At 37.1% G+C, this 23,738-nt stretch overlaps 1 protein-coding gene across 2 annotated transcripts in view; it reads left to right on the top strand.

Moving 5' to 3' along the window:
- The first annotated feature begins 16,794 nt into the window (after positions 1–16,794).
- The window catches only part of LOC145257792 (ATPase WRNIP1-like), a 45,847-nt gene continuing 38,903 nt past the window's right edge, over positions 16,795–23,738 (top strand). Inside the window, exon 1 of one of the 2 annotated variants that reach the window (XM_080115691.1) lies at positions 16,795–17,492. In XM_080115691.1, the coding sequence (XP_079971817.1) occupies positions 16,842–17,492 (651 nt within the window). In that variant the 5' untranslated portion in view covers positions 16,795–16,841. The remainder of the gene's footprint in view (positions 17,493–23,738) is intronic. The other variant, XM_080115698.1, reaches the window with a different exon arrangement.

The following is a 23,738-nucleotide window of genomic DNA, read 5'->3' as shown; positions in this document are numbered from 1 at the left end:
AAAAGTTAATTGCTGAAAGTATGTCTTAGAAGAAAGATGGGTCAAAATGTCTAAGTTACTCAACATATTTTTTGTGGTCTTGGGCAAGGAGAAAAAGACCAGAAAGCTTATCAAGGACAATCAACAACTCTATCTTAACTAAGGCATAAAAATTAGTTGTAAAATTGAATTACAGCAGAGAGACATGAATATTAAATTATCTCGAAAGGGATAATTTTGGAAAAAGGAATAAAAAATTTGTCTCAAAAAGCTTTCTAAGCAACAGGAAAAAACTTAGAAATTCTTCTAGAACCTGGAAATTTGATCCTCTTGAGAGGAGGATTGTTCAAAATATGTGAAGAATTGCTCTCTTGTAGTAACCACAATAAGAGTAAAGGCTGTTTGGATTAATTTGGTTAGTTTGTGGGGGATAGGATAGAGTTGGCTGCAAAACCAGAGGAGGGAAAAATCAAAAGTCGGAGACAAAGGAAGGAGGTCTCGTGTACACCAGAAGAAAGCGTGGGACTTCTGGTTGAAGGAGAGAAGATTCAAGAAGATGATTCACCCCACTGCATCAGTGAACGCACGGACAGATTCTCCCACCTGACCTAAAGAGATGAGGAGAAGAGGATTCGCCCCGCTGCGTCAGTGAACTTACGGACGGATTCTATAACCAAACCTGAAGAGACATAATGAAAAAATAAAAGAAGAAATAAGGCACAAGTGAACTGAAGCTGATTATGCTCTCATGTATGGACCAACGCCTTCAATTACTATACACTTCCTAATTCACACAACCAGAAAAATAAGACACCGAAGTAAATTCAAACCAACTTTGTTTCCACCTAAACTGATAAGTACAAACTAAATGAACATTCTTCTTTTTGTGGCTTCCTCTCCACGCTAACCTTTTCTCTCACAAATTCATGAACATTCTCTTCTGACAAAAATTCTCTCTCTCTACAACAATAGACTTTCCCCCTCACCAGCTAACAGCGAGAGATGCACGCCAAACTAAACATGTGCTGTGCCCTTTCTTTTATTTGTTTCTTCAGGAAATAAATTCTAGTTCGTTTATTTCAATTTAACACGTTGTTCGTTTCTTTCTAAATTCAATTCATTTTTCCTATTTTTGTACGACTGGGGGATATATATAATATACCATCAGTTTTAATGTGTATAATGCAACCATGAGTTGTCTTTTTGATTTCTAGAAAATAGGTCAGCATCAGACAAAGCCAAACTCTTTGCCAAGAACTTTGCAGCTAATTCTACCCTTTGTGACCAAGGCCACCAACCCCCAATATTTCCTCCTGTATCAGAAAACATGCTATGTGATATACAAATATCTGTATGTGATGTTGCCAAGCTAATCAAAAACCTTGACTCCAGTAAAGCAATCAGCACTGACGGTATTCCAATTATAGTACTCAAAAAACTTCAACCTGAACTAGCAAAACTGTTTAAACGTTGTCTTAAGGAGAATTGCTTTCCATTACCCTAAAAAATCTCATCAGTATGCCCTGTATTTAAGAATTCTGGTGATCGTTCCTCCCCCTCTCAGTACAGGCCAATAAGTCTCCTGTGCGTCATGAGTAAGTTGCTGGAATCTGTGTTAAATAGAGAAGTAATCAAACATATCAGCAAAAATAACCTTCTTAATGACACACAATGTTTTCTGTTCTGCTAGATCTACAGCAGATGTGCTTGCAGTTATATCCCATAGAATTAGCAAATCTCTTAACAGAGGCAACCTTTCTAGGGCAATTACTCTTACATATCAAAGGCCTTTGATAGAGTATGGCATAAAGGTTTACAAGATCTCCAGCTACGGTATATCTGGAAATGTCTTCTCAATTATTAAATCATTTCTCTCTGATAGGTTCATAAGAGTAGTAGTTGATGGGCAAAAATCAGAAGCTCACAGTATTAATGCTGGAGTCCCTCAGTGGTCCATCCTGGGCCCAACTCTTTACCTGATCTACATTAATGATCTTCCAAATCACATCCTTACATCATTTGTAGACATTTTTGCTGATAACACTACCATTTATGATAGCACATCCAACCAAGTTCTCTCCAATTTTCTCTCCTTTGATCTTGATCACCTTGTACAATGGGGAAAGCAGTAGCTGGTTACTTTCAATGCATCTAAAACCAAGCTTCTATCTTTACATCAACATTCTGATCCCCATCTGGCATCAATTAAAATGAATGGCTCTCGTCTTGGGGAGACCTCAAGTTTTGACAAGCTTCTGGGCTTGACCTTTACTCTTGATCTTAAATGGAATACGTACATCAAATCTGTTTACTAAGGCCGCTGGAAAAATGGTGGGATCCTTCTATCGATCCAGTAGATATCTTATGCAATTCTCTATCTATATAAGAGCCAGGTACGCTCAAGGATGGAATACTGTTGCCACATCTGGGCAGGAGCTGCTAGAAAAGACTTGTCCTGCCTTGATAGAGTTCAAAATAGACTTTGTGGCCTCGTGGGAGATGTCCTTTTCTCTTCGCTGCAACCTCTTTCTCACAGAAGAGATGTTGCGAGTTTGTCTCTGCTTTATCATTATTTTCATGGAAAGTGTTCGACTGAGCTTCAATCTATGGTCTCCCCTCGCCAAACTTTCACAAGAAACACTTGTCTAGCTGAAAACACTATCAATAATTTCCCCCACTCTTTATCTGTGCCTAAACCTAAATGTAGATTCCATGATCAAAGCTTTTTTCTTGGAACTGCACACCTGTGGAATTGTCTTCCGTTTTCCTGCTTTCCAGCTGTCTATAATATGGTTGCCTTCAAGTCCAACATGAACAAGTTTCTGATGAGCCATTACACTTGAGTTAACAAATTTATCGAACTTCCATTACTATCGATTACTATATTGTCCTTTTGACTACTGTACACTCTTTAACCCTTATCCTAGAGTGGCCTCTCGGCCATGATAAGTGGTGACGCCTATGTAAAAAAAAAAAAAAAAAAAAAAAAAAAAAAAAAGGTTAGTCAATTTTAGTTAAGCTGAAACAGTATTCAGATCTGCTGCATCCGTCACATAAATCTGATGCCCAATTAGCATCACTGTAAATAATTAGCAAGAGCTGGACATCCGTTTTTGTTTTATATAATTTATACTGCATAGTACTCTTTATGTACCTCAATACATGCTTGGCTGCTGTTCAATGCTGTTCATGTGGTTTGGATAAATGTTGTTATCATTTACCAACTTAGATCTGGTCGAGTATAGATTGTCAAGTAAATTAGACTACCAATGATTTTATGATATTTTCTGGAGTCAATTAGATTATTGGAGTTATTGTTAATTAAATCCAACTTTTATCCTGGGTTTACAGTCGGACATGTCAAACCTTTCTAATATTTTTATTACAAACTTTCATACTTTTCTAATTCATTTATATATAACTTTCAATTACATTGAAATCTATTCCTAGGAAATGGCAGAGTTTTCCAAGGTTTTTTATCTTGAACTTAGACATTAGCATCTGCTTGGTGATATTTAGTGAATCAATGTTAACAGCAGCAATTATTAAGTCATCAACCTATGAGATGATAATTGCTGTGGCATGTGTAGACACAATGATCTATTTCATTCTAGGTGAAGTCATATTTGGTGAGTCAGTTATGCCGGGTCTAGTTCCAGTTTCTACTCAATTGTTTAAGCTGTACAGATATTTGATTAGCATACATATCATGGCGTTTCACTTTATCTTGAGATCCATCATCGGGCAGTGTCCAGGACATTGACCATTGGAGCATGCCTCGCTTAGGGGACAATCTGTGAGGATGTGTGCGATAGTCTGTTCATCAGCATCTCAGAGACATTGAGTTGTAGCAGCTGACACTTGATACAAATAGGCAGAAGCTAATTCTCTCAACTTGAGATTTGAAATTCATTTTTCCCCTGGCTTGTCCAATCAGAAGCTAGCTCTCTATCACGTGACAGAGTATATAAAAGGCGAAATCTGAAACCATTAATACTCTTTCTTGCTGCTAAGCCCAGCAGTACACATCACGGGGAATCTTTGGCCCCCAGCTGAACGTGAGTACTACGAGCTAACAATGGCTCTCTTCTAACTATCATTTGTTTCTACGTGCTGTACCCAAATGACTTTCTTTGTCATGCTAAAGACTATACACACACACAGACACACAGACACACAGACACAGACACAGACACACACACACACACACACACACACACACACACACACACACACACACACACACACACACACCTACTCTTTCTTACCACGAGACACTAACCCTTGCCCTGTCTCTACTATCAGACGCACGTGCCTACACACGTATATACACTGAACACTTGTCTCTTTCTTTCTCCTTCAACAGGCCTGACCTATATCTAATTGTCGGATATTTCATCTTTGTCTCCACAAGGAACTCTTCATGACTACTATAAAAACATGTGTGCATACGAACATTGAACTCTCATACTAACCCGTTTCTCTCTTGTACGCATGTACACGCTACTATCGAAAATGACAAAGTTGTTTATTAAATGTTAAAATGAGAATTCCTTTTATTGTCTTCATTTATAACTAAAGAGTGCTAAGCATAAAGACTGGTTTCTTGTTTGTTTTCCATTTTAATTGAAATCTCTCTGGTTGCTTCATGTAAATTTCATGATCGGTTGGGGAATTGTGTTTTCACATCAATTTGATGTACAATGAGATCATACTGCTTAGATATTTGTATTTGTATGCAAATTGATGTGATGCCGACTGTTGCAGAGAAAGTTTTTGTATAATCTGTCCCTTTAGTTTGATTATAGTCCCTTATGATGAATCCTGCCTTGTATTTTAGGGATCCGTCAGAGTTTTCTTTAATTTTGTAAAACCATATATCACTCACTGTTGTTTTGCCTTTAAATAAAGATGTTAGCTGGTAATTTTCTGATATATCCTGCGGTGGGTGGCTGTAATAAAAAGGATATTCAAGAAACGTATTCCACAAGGAAAATAAATGGATAAAGAGGTTCTGAAGTTAATAAAGAATTAGAGAAGTTTATTGAAAATATTTACAGAGACAGCATGTTATGTTTTTTAAGTGTTCCCGCCCAGGGAAGGCTCTCACAACCGGTGACCAGTGATAACGTTCTTTCGATAAAAAGTTCCGGCGGTGAATTGCTCATCTCGCCATAACATTTTCTTTTAGAGAATTGATTTCCTCCTGCATTGTTTTGATCCCATGGTGTGTCACTCAAGAAGTTGTAGTTTTTCTATAAGTATGTGGTACATTATGTATGGCTTTGCAGCAATTATTGACGTTGATTAATATGTGATTAATCTCATCCTGAACTATTGTCACATACTCCTCTAAGTATTTTGCATTTTTACCTTGGGTGCCTCTGAGTACAACTATCCTCTTCCTTGGCATTATTTGATTTATCAACATTAGATCATTTGAGTCTCTTCCAATTTTAAATTTTTCATCAAATTTATTTGGAAAATACACATGTTGACTAGCCCATGTCCGAACGGGAAGTGAGAACCTCGTATATATTCATACGCCAGGGGCCACAACTCTTGCGCATATGAAAGTAGTTCTATGATATTACTATATCCCCCTTACCAGATAGCTAAAAAAACATTGTTCAAATGTCTGTTATATACACCAGTACATATGTTATTTATATCTTTTTGGCCTATGTATTTCACGGCCACATTTTGTGTTATATGTTGATTGTTTTGGTGTTAGTTGGTGTAAGCTATTGTTTGTGTTAGTGTGTTCACTTTGTGATGAGGTGATGTGATCATTGAAATGAACCTGTTTGCGGGTAGATGTTCCAGTCGCCCTTATTTGGACTCTGTTTCGTCTTTTTGAAGATCCATCTGGGAGTTGAAGGATGTATGATCTGGGTTCTTCACGTTTACTTAAAACTGTTGCTGGTTTCCATTTCCCTGTTTGATTATCTAGCATTCAAACATTTTGTCCAGGGACAAGTGCTGGTAAATAATCAGCTGTTCTGTCATGATACATTTTCTGCACATCCAGTCTATGTTCTAGTTGTTCATGGATATGGTCAGGGTTGGGAAATCTGGGATTTGGAATTTTCGCAATTATGTTTGATCCCATAATGTGGTCGTTTAAAAGTTCACCAGGGCTTGGTAACTTGTGACTGATTGGTGTTGTTTGTAGGCATAGCATTGCTAAATTAGGGTCTCTGCCTGCTTGCTTTGCCTTGATTAGTGTTCTTTTAACTGTTTGGATTTGATGCTCAACAAAGCCATTAGATTTTGGGAAATTTGGGGATAACGTTATGTGGTCAAATTGCCATTGTTGGGTAAATTCTCTAAATGCTTCACTGGAATATTGTGGTCCATTGTCACTAATGACTCTGGTGGGAATACCATGCTCAGAGAAAATCTGTTTCATTGCTGAGATGACCATGTTGCTTGTAGTTAAGGTAGTCATTTTCCTTATAATTGGGAATTTGCTGTAGTAATCAGCAATTATTAGATATTCTTGATCATTACAGTGAAACAAGTCAGTTGCAACAACTTCCCATGCTCTGCTGGGAATGTCATGTGGGTGTAGAGTTTCCTTTGGTTGTGCTGGAAGATTTTCTTGACATATTGAACATTTCTTGATCATGTTATCAAGTTCCTGCTTTATCTTGTCTTTTAGAGCAATTGGTGTTTTTCTAGGTGCATCAATGTGCGGTGATATACTTTTGTTGATATTACTACAACCGTATTTACAGTGACTAAGTATTTTATGCCACGTGTGCTTTGATGACAGCTGTCTTCAGTACTTTCATCCTCTGCAGTCATTAAAAAGTACAGTTTTTTGTGTACATATATTTTAAATTTTGTACTATTTTTATGTTTGAGTTTATTTTCTTTAGAAATGACTGTTGCTCCATTTTTGGTTTCATGGAAAATATGTCTTATGGATAGGAGAGTATAAGTAGCACAATTTTGAGGATAATGGTCACACAGTTTCCATTTATGGCTAGTAAGTGTATTTCACCATCTCCTCTTTTGAATGCTATACCGCTAGTTTTCATTCCATCTGCCAACTCTATATAGTGGTTTTCTGACTGGAATGTTTAATCAATTTTTAAAAATTTCCTTATGTCTCTAATGACGTGGAGGGTGGCTTCAGCATCGACTAGTAAATCTATGGGTGATATCGCCTTTTGTATGTAGTAGTCCTCCATTTTGAATGTGAATGCATTTTCTTCAATATCTACTATTTTTTCATAGTATCTCTTCATTTGTAGCAGCAGGACTCTCTTTTGTGAGTTGTGGTGTTGCAATAGTTGCACCACGATTTTCGTCTTTTGTCGTTGTTGGGACAGTATTTGGATAGATGCCTTTTTCCATTACATGTAAAGCACAGGGTGTGTTGCGGACCAGGATATAAAATACCCTAACTCGCTACAAGAAAAAATAATGAAACGAATGGAATGAAGGAAACAAAAACGCAATTGATGGATAAGGTAAACGTGTTGTTTATTAACTGTTGAAAGAATGAATGTTTTAGATATAACATGTGTTCATGTCCGCGCGGGTGTAACCATCGTTTGTTGCAGGATTGGTAGTATAGAAGGAAAAAGGAAATGTGTGTTCATCTCACGTTCGGTCACTGTCGTTTGTTCGCGCGTGGGAAGAGAAGTGAGTAATGTAATGGAACGAGAAATGGCAGTCCATCGTGTAGACAAAGAAAAGGATAGAGGGTTGACATCAGTTAAACTGTGCGCCATGTTAGCCGTCAGCTACGCGGTGGTGTTCTCTGGCACAAGTAGTAGATAGAGAGAGAAAGAGTGAAAAATGTCAATCCAGTTCATGGAGAGAGAGAGAAAGAGTGTACGTACTGTCTGTTGGCCTTTTGTCCCACATAGTAGTAAATGGTATGAGGTATGCGCGTGCATGTGCCTGCCGAAACGGTGGTGGCTGGTGCGCTGACCAACCACCTCGGAAAGGCAGGTCGGAAAAAAAAGGAAGAAACCGATTATTGCTCTTTCTTTTATAGGTGTTTCCGGTGGTCTTTTGCGCATGTGTGGATTTCCTTTGAAAAGGAAGTGACGTTGTCCATGTGTGTGTATGTGCGTACATGTGAGGACATGTGTGTACGTTAGCGTGTGTGTATATACACGTGAATGTGAGTGTAGGTACGCGAACGTGAATATATGTACATGTGTGGACGTGGGCGCGTATGTTTGTGTGTGCGTATGTATATGACAAGTATTATAGCTTGAGATGTGAACGCGTGTTTTTGTGTGAGACTAGAAAAGGCTCACGCAGGTGTCTCATCCATCATGATTATCGTTTTTTTTGAAAAAGAAGTTAACTTTATGGTATCGTCACTGCTCAGCTGTTCTTTGTGTTTTAACATTTTTTCGAAGCTGTGAAATTCGATTTTAATATTCAATAATGTTAGCTTCTTGTTGCTGTGGGTTACATAATAAGAAAAAGGGTTGAAGTGGTTAAGTAGGCGTTTTAGTATCATTGCAATGACCAAGACATCGTCCAGTAATGTTCATATTATTTAGATTCTTCGGACTACTGTTCTCATCTTAAGTGTTATTTTTACAATATTTCAGTCGATGTAACCTCCAACTTTCTTCAAGTGTTTCTTGTCAAACTCGAGACTTAGCAAGGTCCTCATGCAAGAATCTCTGGTGTAGTGGATAAAGTTGTGAAGTTACACTTTTCTAGAGGCTGAAGGTTCAATCCTAAGTGCAGGGTTTTTGAGAGACAAATTGTGCTGGTGCAAGACCTTTTCTGGGCTCCTTTTCCAACACTGGTCATATCTAGATAATTCAGTTATACTATATTATATGTTCTGAGTAATAAAGTCTTGTATGTATTAGTCTTATTGTTAATTGAATTAACTTGCAGTAGAAAATACTTACAAGCATAAATAACATACAATGACTGACTAAACTAAGCCCAAGTACATAAATACATATTTATTACAATGTCAACAAACGTGAATGAAAACAGCAACACTACAATACAGGACAATACAATAAAGAGGTACTCACTTTCGTGGTGGCTCTACTGTGAGCGGAAAGTAATATTGTTCATTCCAGAGTCTTACTCTGATTCAAGTGGGCATTGTTTCCACAAGGAGTAAAAACATCTATTCCCTTCTGGTGTCAGGCCTCTCTGTCCCTCAAGAGAAATAACCCTCTGGTCTACTTCGTAACCAGCATTGTTTGCCCTTATTCCCCTACAGTACTTCCCCACCCAAATATAGAGTACCTGAAAAATTAACATTTATTTTGATTAAAACAAAGTTCTTGAAATGGGCCAATCATCTGACATGTCTACCATGCTTTTTTTTCCTGGCAACTTTCTCAAGTGGCATATCTGCTGGATGCTCTTTCTAAATATTTTTCCTCTCATGATGTTGTTTCAAAAAAATATTGCGCTGGTAACCGCAATGTTCCATACAGGGCTTCTGCTGCTGAACACTCCATATTTCTCTTTATTGTGGTTTGCAGCCCCAACAGTATTAGTCGGAAGTGTTCTAATCACTTTGCATTGTTCGTAAGTTGCGCACATAAAGAGGCTTTTAAACTGCAATGTAATCACTCAACCATGCCATTATACTGGGGATGATAAGCTGTAGTATGGATGTTCTTGGTGCCCAAAAGTTTTGATAGTTTGTGGAATAGGTCTGACTCAAACTGTCGACCTCTGTCTGTTGTTACATTTTCTGGGACACAGAATCTTGTCACCCATCTGGCAAGGAATGTCCTGGCTGTTGTGTATGCCATCATGTCTGGCGTAGGTAGAGCTTCGAGCAATCAAGAGAATCTACTGCTACATGTCAGCAGATAACACTGATCTTCACATGTACGAAATGGTCCAGTGATGTCAGTATGTATGTGCTTGAATCTCTCATCTGGAACTGGGAATGTGCCCAGAGGAGCCCAAGCATGACAACCGACCTTGGCTTTTTGGCACTTTACAGACGTTTTCACCACGTTTTTACATCTGCTTTTGTCCGTGGCCAGACATATTGGTCAGTTAGTAGCCTTACTGATATATTGGCTCTTGGATGCGATAGGAAATGCACTGTACTGAATATGTCTTTACATAAAAATGCTGGAACACAGTTTGTTTGTGCTTGCGTTACACACAACTTTTTTGTCACACACAACTCTTTTGTCACACATGACTTTTTGTTGTAGGTAGGGTTGGTAATTGTCACCAGATGCAATGAAGTTGCATTGTTCTGCAGGAGATTTTGCAAGTGCTCATCTTTCTGTTGTTCATCAGATAAGGTATTAATGTCAATAGAAGGTTCCAACAGGAAAGAATTAATTCCTCACGATAAGGTGTCAGCTGGGATGTTGTCTGCTCCCTTAACATACCGAATATCAAATGTAAATTGGAGGATATAGTCCATCTGGTGAATCTCTCTGTGAGAATATTTGTCCAAAGAAGACTGCAAAGCACCTAACAGAGGTTCATGGCATATATTCATATATTCGCATATCCCTCTATATTTACATGATAAACCAGAAAAGCAGCAGCAGCTGTGACAGCGTCAATAATGGCAACACTGAGAAAAATCCGTTCATCGACGCAATACACATGAGCTCATTAGATTCACACGGCAAGTCCAAAACGCATTCTTTTTATATACACACATCAATAGAATAGCTCGTACATCACTTCAACCAAGAAAACTGCCAGATAAGACTACAAAGCAAAAGAAAAAACCAAAATGTAAAACACAAGCACTGCAGTAAATGCAACTCAGGGAGCATATTAACGCAAATAAGTATAACACAAAATATTGCAACAATTCAACACCGACTAGGTTACATTCACAACTTTTTCAGCTTTAAATTGATATAACACATGCACACATACACCAAACAGACGATTCTCTATTAAGACACAATAAACAAACACAATTTAAATAGCAAAATGTAAGCTAATTATCAATTTGCCCTTTGTCTTCAACTATGTCCGTGCCACCACTATAAAAACACTAGCCGTCGTGACAAAAAGTTAGTCACCCAGAGTCACAGCAAATCTACAGCATGAGATAATTATCAGCTCCGTCGGATTCCTTCCCGACATTAAATCTACTCTCACGCACATCATCCCTACGAACTTTGAACACTTTATTTTTACTTTCTCGTTAAGTTTAATTATTGTTTGTCTGGTTCCTTCTCGCCACCATACGCATATTCATAATATAACAATGGTCCATGAGGAATTTCTGCTTGTGAGACATCGGCTTGTGTTATAGCTGGTTGAATGACCACATCCCTTATTTGAGACGAAGTAAATTCATTCCATAGTTGAATTTTTCCGTGGTTTGTTTGATCTGTGCTAGTTTATGCACTTTCTTGTGTGTGGTGTGAGGTGTGACGTTGTCTGACTGCGGAAATAATTATATATTCTCTCCCATTCTGAAAATTCTATTACTAATTGCTCGCTAAGTTAACATGTTGGATGGCATCATCCTAGAGAGTATGAAATTCCTAATTGTGAGACATAGGCTCAGGTTATAGCTGGTTGTTCGAGATGAGGTAAGTCCTTTAGGGTTTTAAATGCTTTTAGGGCACAACCTAATAAAATAAATAATTCAATACAAGCTTCTGAAATGACGAACGCAACAACTTCATAAAATGTAACACAGAAAAGGTTTATTAAAGAGAATCTGGTATGTTCCTTGTCAAAAGCTGGACTCCGGCCACCTGGTGCTATCGCGGTAGTTATTCCAGTAGAATCGTCGATACCGGTAGAGATAACACTGAGGTGGAGAGAAAGAAGAAAAGGGAGGTCCATTCTGTTTGGTGTCTCTCTCAGTAAGCACGAGTTCTTATTCCTCAAACCGGATGCTGGCTGATTTCCTTATTTCTAATTCTGGCTGGCAATGGACTCCCCCGACCGTCTCATAACTCTACCACTAAACCTAAGTCCAGCTGGAGGCAGCCCCATCTCCACAAAGACCACAAAGTTGTTCAGTGAAGCAGTTTTTATTTAAGAAGCCACTTCTTAGATTGAGCTCAATTTTTTTAATCATCTGTGTGGCACACTAATCCACTTTTGTATATTGAACCGAATTTAGGTAAAAATGGCCCAGGTAAAAATGCTGCATGAAAAAAAAAAAATCGCGCAAGTCGATAAATAGGTAAAAAATGGCATATGGGGAAAAATAGAGATGAAAATTTCCCAATGATTTTAACAAAAGTTTGGCTAGAACACATGAAAGGAAAACAATGAATTCTATTGACAGCATGTGAAAAAATTATTATATATAAAAGATTTAGTGAAAAATAAATTGATAAATTCTTACAGGAAAACTATCGCTGTTATATTTCCGTTAAAGTAAAAGTTTCTATGGCACGTGATTTTGCACACGTTCCTTTTCCTTTTTAAAAGGGCTGAGTTTTTTTCTTCTTCAACATTTCGTTACTAACAGCTCTTGCGTTTACTGCTGCTACCTGCCCTTTACTATTTGCTCTTATGTTTACTATTTGCTCTTACGTTTATTATTGGCTGTGAAATTAGTTTGGTAAAGACTAGTAAAGAGGTTTTGCTCTGTCTTCCGTTCTATGATAAAACACCACAATTTACCGAACTAATTTTTTATTTTCCTCATGGAGAAGATAATTCGCCTGGATTAATTTGATGTTTCCTCGGCAAACCCTTAGGCCAGCAAGCTTTGGAAATTATGGTTCCGCAACTTTAATTACTACTTATCAACTATTGCTTCATTAAACCCTGATAAGCTAGAAGTTCTCTATTCAAACATCGGTCCCTCTTGTGGAATTATTGAAAGGTGTTTACGACAAGTCTCCAAGCGTTATTCACGCTAAACATCTGCTTTCCACGCGTTTGCAACAAGAAAGCAAGTCTGTTAACCAATACCTTCAGGCCTTGAATCGACTTGCTGCTGACTGTTGTTTTAAAGATGTAACGGCCACCATTTACAGGGATGAATCTGTCTGTGATGTATTCATTCGTGGTCTCCGTTCTCATTGATATGTGCTAGGCTCCTTGAAACAGACACTCTAACTCTCACAGGAGCTACTCAATGTGCTAAGGCTTTAGAATGTAGTGAACTACTACTATGATGCTGCTATGGTATGCTTCCCTTATTTCTCTCTTTCTCCCTACTCTTCTACTTTTCCCTTCCTTTCTTCTCTCAACGTCACCAGAGGTTTCAGCCAATCGAAATAGAGGACTGTCCTGGAGGGAGATACAAAGAAGAAATCTGTCTCAGACATGCGGGAACGATAGAAGCATCAACATGCGACTGACCAGTTTCCCTGGGTAAAGACTTTTATCAAAAAAAACGTACCATCGTCTTTGTACCCCTATATATTGGAAACCTTTATAAAACATCATCAATCCTAAAGTCTCGTCGCACTTAATGTTATCTTTTCCACAAACATTCTTTTTCAGCACTCTTGTTCTCTCTCTAATTTTGGTGGTGCCTGGAAAAGGGGACTGACCGAAATGGTGACCCTTTTTCAAACGTCATTAAAAGCTATGGTAACTGCCATAAGAACAAGCTCACTTTTGCACGGAATCGTATGCCTCCCAGATTGGAGCAGTCGCTGTTACTTCTACTATGGGAACTAAAAATGTGCTGACTGATTCTGCCGAGGAGGCTACTTGTATTTCTAAAAATTCTGTTCCAACTGATTCTCGTATGGAGTTTGACTCTGTACAGTTCTCTGCTGCCCTTCCTGTTCATGGCAAGTGCTACAACTGTGGAAGACGACGTCACCTTAAGGATGACTGCCGCCTTTGCCCTGCCCGCGATAAGGTATGTCGAAGCTGTGGTAAACTCTGGCATTTTTTTAAAGTTTGCCGTTCTACTCTAACGACACATTCATGCTCTTCTGCTATCATAGGGGCCCGCGCTAAAGGTGGTGATAGTTGCCCTCCTATCACCGAAACTGTGGAGTTAAAAGAAAAAATGTTAACTGCCCTTATAGACACCGGCAGTTCTGATAATTTTATCAGTGCCCACATTGTCAAAACAATGAGACTGCCCACTTTAAAACGGAACTCCGTAATTTCTATGGCATCATCCGCCGTCTCCCTTAAACTGTCTGAATATTGCACCGAGAACATTTTCTTCAATGGTTGCAAATATAAAGGGATAGACCTTACAGTGCTTCCTGACTCCATTATACTTGGGGTGCCGTTTTTGAAACTACACGGGGTGTTACTATTTCTTTTGGTAGATCTCAGGATGTCTTAAAAATCTGCACGCTAACCAAGATCAGTTGTGCCCCTGTAAAATTGTTCCGAAACCTGACCGCTAATTGCAGACCCATTGTTACAAAATCCTGAAACTACCATGCTGAGGATGCCCGATTTATTGAAAAGGAAATTCTTCAACTGTTTAAGGATGACATCATTGAAACCAGCTATTCATCGTGGCGTGCTCAAATTGTCATAACTTCGTCGCCTAATAGAAAGAAATGACTGGTGATTGATTCTTCCCAAACTATTAACCATTTCACCCTATTTGATGTGTACCCTTTACCTCGGATTGAGGATCTCCTAAACCAAATTGCCCAGTATCATATTTTTAGTACGATTGATTTGTCTAAGGTTTACTACCAAATTGAAATTTGTCCCAAAGATAGGCCCTACACGGCTTTTCAAGCTGGAAATCGTTTGTATCAACTCAAACGAATACCTATGGGTGTCACTAATGGGGTTTCTGCCTTTCAACGATTTATGAATTCCTTTATTTCTGAAAATAAGTTATTCGGAACTTTTTCTTACATTGATGATATTACCATTTGCGGTAAAACTCAAGAGGAGCATGACGCTAACTTGGAACGTTTCTTAAAGGCTGCCTCAACATACAACCTCGAAATAAACAAAGTAAAATCAAAGTTTTTTCTTCGCTCTATCAATTTGCTTGGATACCAAATCTGTGACAGAACTATCCAACCTGATCCTGAGCATTTGAAACCCCTTTTGCAAATGCCTCCTCCTTTGGATTCAAATTCGTTAAAAAGGTGCCTTGGTATGTTTTCTTACTACGCGAAATGGATACCTAAGTATTCACACAAAATTCGTCCCCTGGTTGAAAATAAACAATTTCCCATGCCGCCTATAGTTGTGAATTCTTTTGAGAAATTTAAGAAAGACATCACCGAATCATCTGTAAAGGTTATCGATGACAAACTACAAATTAATATCGAAACCGATGCCTCAAAAAAGTCTATCAGAGACACTTTCTTACAGGCTGATAGGCCTGTAACGTTTTTTTCCTGCTCACTAAACCCATCGAAAATACGACTACACATAGTTGAAAAAGAGGCTTACACAATAGTTGAATGTGTCCGAAAATGGAGGGACCTCCTTGCTGGGGAGCACTTCACTATTGTAACAGACCAGCAAGCCGTATCTTTTATGTATAAGCCAGCTAATCGAGGAAAAATTAAAATGATATAATCATTCAGTGGAAAATGGAGCTTCTCCCATTCTCATACGATATAAAACACCATCCGGGAAGTAAAAACATTGTTGCCGATGCTTTATTGAGAGTGTATGGTGCTGCTGCTTCCTCCTTGGAGGAGCTAAGGGCCATACACAGTTCATTAATACACCCTGAAGTACAGCGTTTTTGGCACTTTATATGATCACAAAATATGCCATACTCAATTGATGAAGTTCGGCGCGTGACATCCGAGTGGACAACATGTGAAAAAATAAAGCCTCAGTTCTTCAGCCCTACTGCTCCCTTTCAGCGCCTCTCCGTAGACTTCAAGGGGTCTGTCCCGGCATCTTCGTTTGAAAGGTGCTCTTCTACAGGTACTGCCTTACCTGTTTGGCTCTGCGAACATGTTTATTCAGCTCGAAAACCATACAGTGTTTACCGATGTATTGGAACATTCAATATGACGTCTGATTCTCTCTTTAACACGGTAAGTGTGGGAAAAGATGTAATAAATAAAAAACCGGATAAAATACGGTTAAAAACTCGCTCAATATATGTTACCGTGACATAGGTTGACATATATTCGGCGGGTTTTTAATAGTATTTTGTATAGTTTTTTTTATTTATAACACCTTTTTCCAAACTTACGGTGTTAAAGAGAGTGTGAGACGCCATCTTGAATTTTCAATACATCGGTAAACACTGTATGTTTTTCGAACTGAATAAATATATTACATTGAATAAAAACACAAAAAATATATCCAGTTTGGCAGAAAAGTAACTTATCTTGCCTTTGATAACATTTATTTGTTATATATTTGTTTTTTGACAACTTTTTCGAATCTATGTGTACAGTAATACAAACCCAAAAAATCTAATATAATTTAAAATAGGGGGATCAGTTTCGCATATGAAGTTGATATAAAATAATTATCCATTTATTGGCAATTGTCTAACTGAATAGCGTTTTGAGGCTAATTTTTCATTGGTATATAATTATTCAGAATTATTTTTGTTAAAAAATAAAAATTGTATAGTTTTCCTTTTAAATTTTTTTTCGAGGGAGGATTATTAAATTAACACTAACCCTAAGTTAGAGTGGCAACAACATCCCCTCCTTAACTCTAGCACTAACCCTAAGTCCAGGTTGCGACTCTCCTCCTTGTAACTCTACCACGAAGTCCATGTCACAACAATCCCCCCCCCCCAAAATATCAAGAACATGACGGCAACATTTAAACATTTCAGTCATTATTAATTTTATTTTTCAGGAAGGATTATTTAATGTTATCAGATATTGCTCATTGAAGTATATTATTAGGTTGTAAATGAAATACAACCAGAAAAAAAAGAAGAAAAAAAATCTACGCGTTATTTACTGACAGGAGTTATCTCCCTTGTAATTAAAAAGACACACGTTTTTGTTTTTACAGTCATGTCGATTGTCACTTGTCCGGTGTGCGAGAAAAACTTTTCAAAGTATTTGATAAATCAACACGTGAACGACTGTCTGAATTCTGAACGGGAGCCAAACGACGGGAAAGGAGATCAGAATGAACCCGTGCATGATAGAAATCTTGAGAAATCGCCCATGAAACGAAAAATAGAAAGTGGTCACACTAAATCGGCGGCATGGGGTTGTTTGCAAGCACCACAAAAAGAAGCAAAAAAACTTAAACCTGATGACAACGGACCTTTAAAGGGGAAAACATCCCCAATAATTTCACCCAGCAAGGCCTTTAAAAGCACTTCTTATTTAACATTGTCAACGAAAAACACAAATATTTTGAATTCCTCAACAAAAACCAATGAAGGAGAAAGTTCATCCTTAAGTTCGAAATCATCATCATCATCATCAACAACAACAACAACAACAGATGATGAAAAGAAAAAAGGTGTCTATCCATTTGATAACGAGTTGTTTAATTTTAAGATTCCGTTGGCGGAATCTATGAGACCAAAGTGTCTGTCAGATTTCATTGGGCAGAACATGTCTTTGGGGGAGAACACTTTTTTGCGAAGGATTCTCTTGACAAATTCTATACCGCCTTCCATCATATTTTGGGGACCAACTGGCTCCGGCAAGGTAAGCTTATGGTTATTTTTTACAATCATTCCAGTCTCTTATAATAAAAAGGTGCTTCTACAGAATTTAGGGTTTGTATTACTACACATAGATTCGAAAAAGTTGTCAAAAAACAAATATATGACAAATAAATGTTATCAAAGACAAGATAAGTTACTTTTTACCTAACTGGATATGTTTTCAGTGTTTTTATTTAATGTAACATGTTTATTCAGCTCGAAAAACATACTGTGTTTACCGATGTATTGGAAAATTCAAAATGGCTCCCGACTCTCTCTTTAACACGGTAAGTTTGGGAAAAGGTGCTATAAATATAAAACTAGACAAAATACTGTTAGAAACTCGCTTACCGTGACATAGGTTGACATATATTCGGTGGTTTTTAAATAGTATTTTGTCTAGTTTATTATTTATAACACCTTTTCCAGAACTTACCGTGTTAAAGAGAGAGTCGGGCGCCATTTTGAATTTTCGAATCAGCTCGAAAAACATACATTGTTTACCGATGTATTACATCGGTAAACAATGTATGTTTTTCGAGCTGAATAAACATGTTACATTGAATAAAAACACGAAAAATATATCCAGTTTGGTAGAAACGTAACTTATCTTGCTTTTGATAACATTTATTTGTTATATATTTGTTTTTTGACAACTTTTTCGAATCTATGTGTACAGTAATACAAACCCGGATTTGAACCGAACGAAATTGATTTGGTGCTTGTTAAGATAGTCGACAGCGATTTAAGGTAAATTTTTAGTTTACCGACCCCTCAGTATTTACCTTTAATTTGTCGACATTTAAAAGTTTTCGGGTACGCTGAGAACGAATATCGCATTTATTTTTTGCGCAAACACGCACTTATCCATATTTGAAGACCTTCAGTATCCAACGTGATCCTTATCATTTTTAATGGCGGCCATCTTGTTTTCCTATAACGAAAAAACGTCAAAAGAAGCTAAATATGCCATATGTAACTGGAATCCCCCTGCCCGCCACCGGCATTGGTGTAAAAAAAAAAAAGGGTTATCCTTTACGGAGATGGTCCCGACGTCCGCCTCGTTCTGAGTTCGGGGAGAGGCCGTCTGACGTAGGCGGTGTCGAGGCAGAAAATTACCCTAACCCTAAAATATGCGATATGTCACAGACAGATGCTTTTACAAATATTGTGAAACAAATCACAGAATTTTACAGGGTTAACTAACCACGTGGAACTATTCTAATCATGTGGACTGTTTTTTTGTTTTTAAATTCTAATTATTTGAACTGTTTATTTTGTAAAATTCCAATTATTTGAACAGTTGAATTATCAAAAATTTGAACTGTTTATTTTGTAAAATTCTAATTATTTGAAGTTTTTATTTTGTAAAATTCTAATTATTTGAACTGTTTATTATTTAAAATTCTAATTATTTGAACTGTTTAAAATAAAACAAAAATTCTAATTATTGGAACGGTTTTTTTTTCTCCTTAAGTTAACAACTGGGCACTTTATTGAAGGGGTAATTTTCTGCCTCGACACCGCCTACGTCAAACGGCCTCTCCAAGCTCAGAACGAGGCGGACGTTGGGACCATCTCCGTAAAGGTTATCCAAAAAAAGTAAGGTTTATTGGTGGGGGAAGGGGTAAATTCCAAGGAAAGAACGTAAAGAAAAGACCACAAATTAAAAACAATGGTACTCCTTGGGCGTTGAGTTGCATGGCGATCAGCATAAAAAAACACGGGTTGCTCTATTAACATCCATTATTCTTGAGTAACTTTTTTTTCCAGAAAGATATTTGAGATTAAGTCATAGGCTTTCCTCTTCAACTTGGATTTAAGGAGAAGTAATTTATCCTTTTCCCTTGGTCATGCAAAATTTAAATCTTCTCAGGAAGGTTCTAAAATTAAAATTTGTTGGCTGATGGAGACCCACTAAAACTTGGACATTCCAAATCCAACCTTAAAAGCTGAAGAGAAACAGGGCCAGTCTTTCATTTATGTAATACTTCCCTAATATTGGAAGAAAATATTTCAGAATCTTGACAAAGCATCAACCGCTTATCCTGGGAAGATTTCAAAATAATCTGATCATATGTCGTTCAATTCATTTAGCCATTTTTCCACGTCCGCTACTCTCGATTCAATTGTAATCAAGGAGGAATTTTCATTCAGCCATTTCACTGTGATCGTAATACGGCACTTTTTAACTTCTAACGTAAATTAACAACTACAAAGGAAGAAAGGAAAATTATAAAGGACCTCTGCAAACAAACCCAGGCAATATCCACAAGATGGAACAAAACAAGAATAAAATACGAAGGAGAGAATAATACCTGTTCCCCCTCAAATAGCAACAAATTTACATTTAATTGAAGAGAAAAAAAAAATTTTTTGAAGAAAAAATAATCTCTATTCTAAGGTTCGCAATAAATGTTTGCAAAGAAGAGAAAAAAATCTGTTTCAAATCGGCACAGGCAACCACGCAGTGAAAAATAAATTCAAGGTTAACTTAAAGCCCAAGTTTAGCAATAATGCTTCACTGAAAAGTTATAATTAAAATTGAATTAAAAACAGTAAGAATTTATATGCTTAATCTGTAATGAGTGTTATAATTTTAAATCTGGAAATTGATTTTTTTTTTTGTTTAAGAACAAATTTTAATTAAGTAAATTTGTAACTAAGTTATTTCAAATTGGGTCAATAAGCCCCTTAATAAGTATGACCCTTTTTACTTTGTTATAGCCGCAACATTAAAAAAAGTAATTATCTTATTTTACAATTAAAGCAAAGCTAAAAATGAAATAAATCATAATCCTGCAACTCAAGAGGCAAACTAAAACTAAATAAAACATAATTTTGCGATTTAAATTAAAATTTATAAGTAACTAAAATCATAATTTTCCAATTAAAGTTTGTGAGAAATTTATTCTCACATAGCTTAAAACCATGGCAGAGTGGAAAATTAAACACAACATCAAAAAGCGCACTTACCTGTTGATTGAAGGCAGGTTGTTATTTTCTCGATTGTAAAATTACGTTACGTAATTTTGCTGCTTCTCTTGAGCCTGGTAGGTAAGCCTTCGTGATGAAGTGGTAGGGAAAAACCTGTGAAGATTATCATATGTCTTTGGTTTATTGGTTTATAGTTCATTTTAAACAATGCTTAAATTCCAAAAGTGAATAATTCCGACAAAGTGATAAAACCTAAAATCAACATTCTTTGCTGATTATAAAAAGACGATATTACATCTAAAAAAGAACACCTAACTTAGTAGGTTAAATTATCTCAATAGGCCCTTAAATTAATAAGAAAATTAATGTGTCCATCCTGCTGGAAATCTTTCCCCAGACCAAGGTTTTCAGTTGAACATACCCGTCCTCACAGGTTAAACTTCAAATCAACCAATCAGAAGGACTAATTAAAAAACAATGTGTTAAACCAATCAACCAATGAAGTGACACAATTCAAGTCTTGTAATTTCTCACAGTAGGCATTAAAAATGTTTCTTAAACATTATTACATGAGGAGTCATTTCAAATAAAACATTTTTTTTTTTTTTTTTGCTTATCTAAACTTGGAAATGCACACTTAAAATGTGTAAACCTTGAATGAATAATAATGAAGATGGCTACGACCCGTAATTTCATAGAGTAAGTAGCAACTTTGATTTTGCAATCAAAAACCAAGATCAAGTGAAACGGAACAAACCGAGTGAGCACAAATAACTTTGTCGAAATACTTTGTTGCCTCATGTGCATTTATTCTACGTAAATTATTTTCCATTTTAAATTAAAAAAAGTAAAGGATTATTTCCACCCTCAAAAAATCCTTTAAAATTATCACTATTATAAGCTTTCGGGGGTGCAGAAAACAAAAGTACTGTTGAAAATTCCAGGAAATAAGTAGTTTCCAAGATATGAAGAAATTATAGTTTCAAAAAGTGGGGGATCATTTTCCTGTATTAATTTAACGTAAAATAAGTATCCACTTTATTGCCACTTTTTATCGGTTTGTATTGAAAAAGAATTCAAAACAAGTGTGATGTGAAAATAGGTAGTGCATTTTGAGGCTTATGCTGCAACCCAGGTTTCTGAAACAAGTTCTACAGAGTTCGTAGCTTTATTGTTGCCAAGAAAGTTCTTCACTACCAGAACAAATGCCTCCCAGGCTTCCAGTTTCACTTTGTTTATTGAGTTTTTGAACTGTGGATCTCTAATGAGCTGCCAGATCTGAGGACCATCAAAGATGCCAGCTTTCAATTTCTCTCTGGTCAAGTCTGGAGAAACTTGGCACAAGCAAGTGAAGTAGTTACCATTCTTTGTCCAGAGCTTTGGTGAACTGCTTGATTAAGCTGAGCTTATAATGTGCAGCAGTGGGGAGAGTATTCTGCTTCTATCCACCAAAGGGTTGTTGATGACATTCCTTTTTTTGCAAGGCACAAATTCTTCCTGCATAAGCTAGTCCTTCTTTGTGTATGTGGAGCACTAATTTTTGGAAGATGTTGAGGTTTTATGACTTCAAATGTATCTCTTTTTGCCATAATCACCCAGAACTATCAAACCTGAATACTTCTTATTAAAATAATCATTTCCAATCGAAACAATTATTCGACATGGCATTTTACCACACCAATTTCTTCTAAAATGCTCTACACATGCGTACATGTGAACAAAAAATGTAAAAATAGACATGTGGCTATCGGTCAAAAATTGATTGAGAAAAAACAATGTGATTTTTGGATTCAGCACATCAGATTTATCACAAATCAGCTGAAAAAGCGCAGACGACAAATTTCTTGTTAAACAATGTAATTATTTTTGTTGATAAGAAAATGATCTCAGAGTTTTCATTGAAAAAAAAAAGACCTTCCTATAGTCAATTTGAGTGAGTAAATTTCAAATCTAAAGTCGGATTTTGCCTGCAAGCTACAGATTTTATGCTATTTGACATTTTTATTTATATTTTTTATTTTTCGTTATTATATAAAGTTGCAATATCAGCCACAATTCTTTTGTTCAATTAATTCTTAAAACGCCAAGAAAGTCATTTATGTATATTTATTAAGGCAAAAAAAAACATAACATTAAAATGTGATGATAGATTATATTACACTATTGTTGGTTGTGCCATATTTTCTGATAGCGTTTCTTAGAAATATCAGTTTCTGTCTGAATATTTTATTCAGGAAGTAATTTGCATTTGTAACTTCTGTGTTTGTCCACTTCATCTTGACAATCTCGTTTAATGCTCCAGCAGTAGTCAGCCATCATACTTTTGTTCCAGCCCCCTTGTTAGCGTTTTTTTTTTTTTTTTTTTTACACGGTGGTCACCACTTATCAAGGCCCGGAAGCCACTCAGGGATAAGGGTTATTGCAAGTACAGTACATTAGTGTGGAGATTTAATGAAGTGTTTACTTAAGAGGGTGGTTCATTAGGAGTTTGTTAACGTTGGACTTAAACACATCCAAGTTGTAGTCAGGTGGGAAGCAGGAAGACGGAACAGTTCCACAGGCGTGCAGTTCTAAGAAAGGGGCTTTGTTCATGGAATCTACGTTTTGATTTAGGCACAGATAAAGAGTGGGGGAAATTTTTCACAGTGGATTCAGCTAGACGGGTGTTTTTCGTGAAGGATTGGAGAGGGGGGACCAGAGATTGGAGTTCAGACGAGCACCTGCCATGGAAATAACGATAAAACAAGGATAGGCTCGCAACGTCTCTTCTGTGGGAGAGAGGTTGCAGGGTAGAGAAAAGGGCATCCCCCACTAAGCCACGAAGTCTGTTTTGTACTCTGTCAAGGCAGGATAGGCTGTTTTTAGCAGCTCCTGCCCAGATATGGCAGCAGTATTCCGTCCTTGGACGTACTTGGCTTTTATATAGATAGAGAATTGCATCAGTAGTGAGATATCTTCTGGAGCGGTAGAAGGATCCTACCATCTTTCCAGCGACCTTGGCAACAGACTTGATGTACGTGTTCCATTTCAGATCAGGTGTAAAGGACAAACCTAGAAGCTTGTCAAAACACGGGGCTTCTCCTAGACGAGAGCCATCCATTTCAATTGATGCCAGATGGGGATCAGAGCGTTGATGATGTAAAGATAGGAGTTTGGTTTTAGATGCATTAAAGGTAACCAGCCACGTCTTCCCCCACTGAACCACGCGCTCGAGATCAGAGGAAAGAGAATCAGAGAGAACTTTGTCATTTACAGCCTTTGATGTGTGGCCGTAGATGGTCGTGTCATCAGCATAGATGTCAACGAATAA

Source organism: Euprymna scolopes, chromosome 1 (assembly GCF_053919585.1).
Source record: "Euprymna scolopes isolate OS-2025 chromosome 1, ASM5391958v1, whole genome shotgun sequence".
NCBI classification, from domain to species: Eukaryota; Metazoa; Mollusca; class Cephalopoda; order Sepiida; family Sepiolidae; genus Euprymna; species Euprymna scolopes.
Note: the sequence above shows the minus strand (reverse complement) of the source record. Positions and strands in the feature narration are given on the sequence as shown.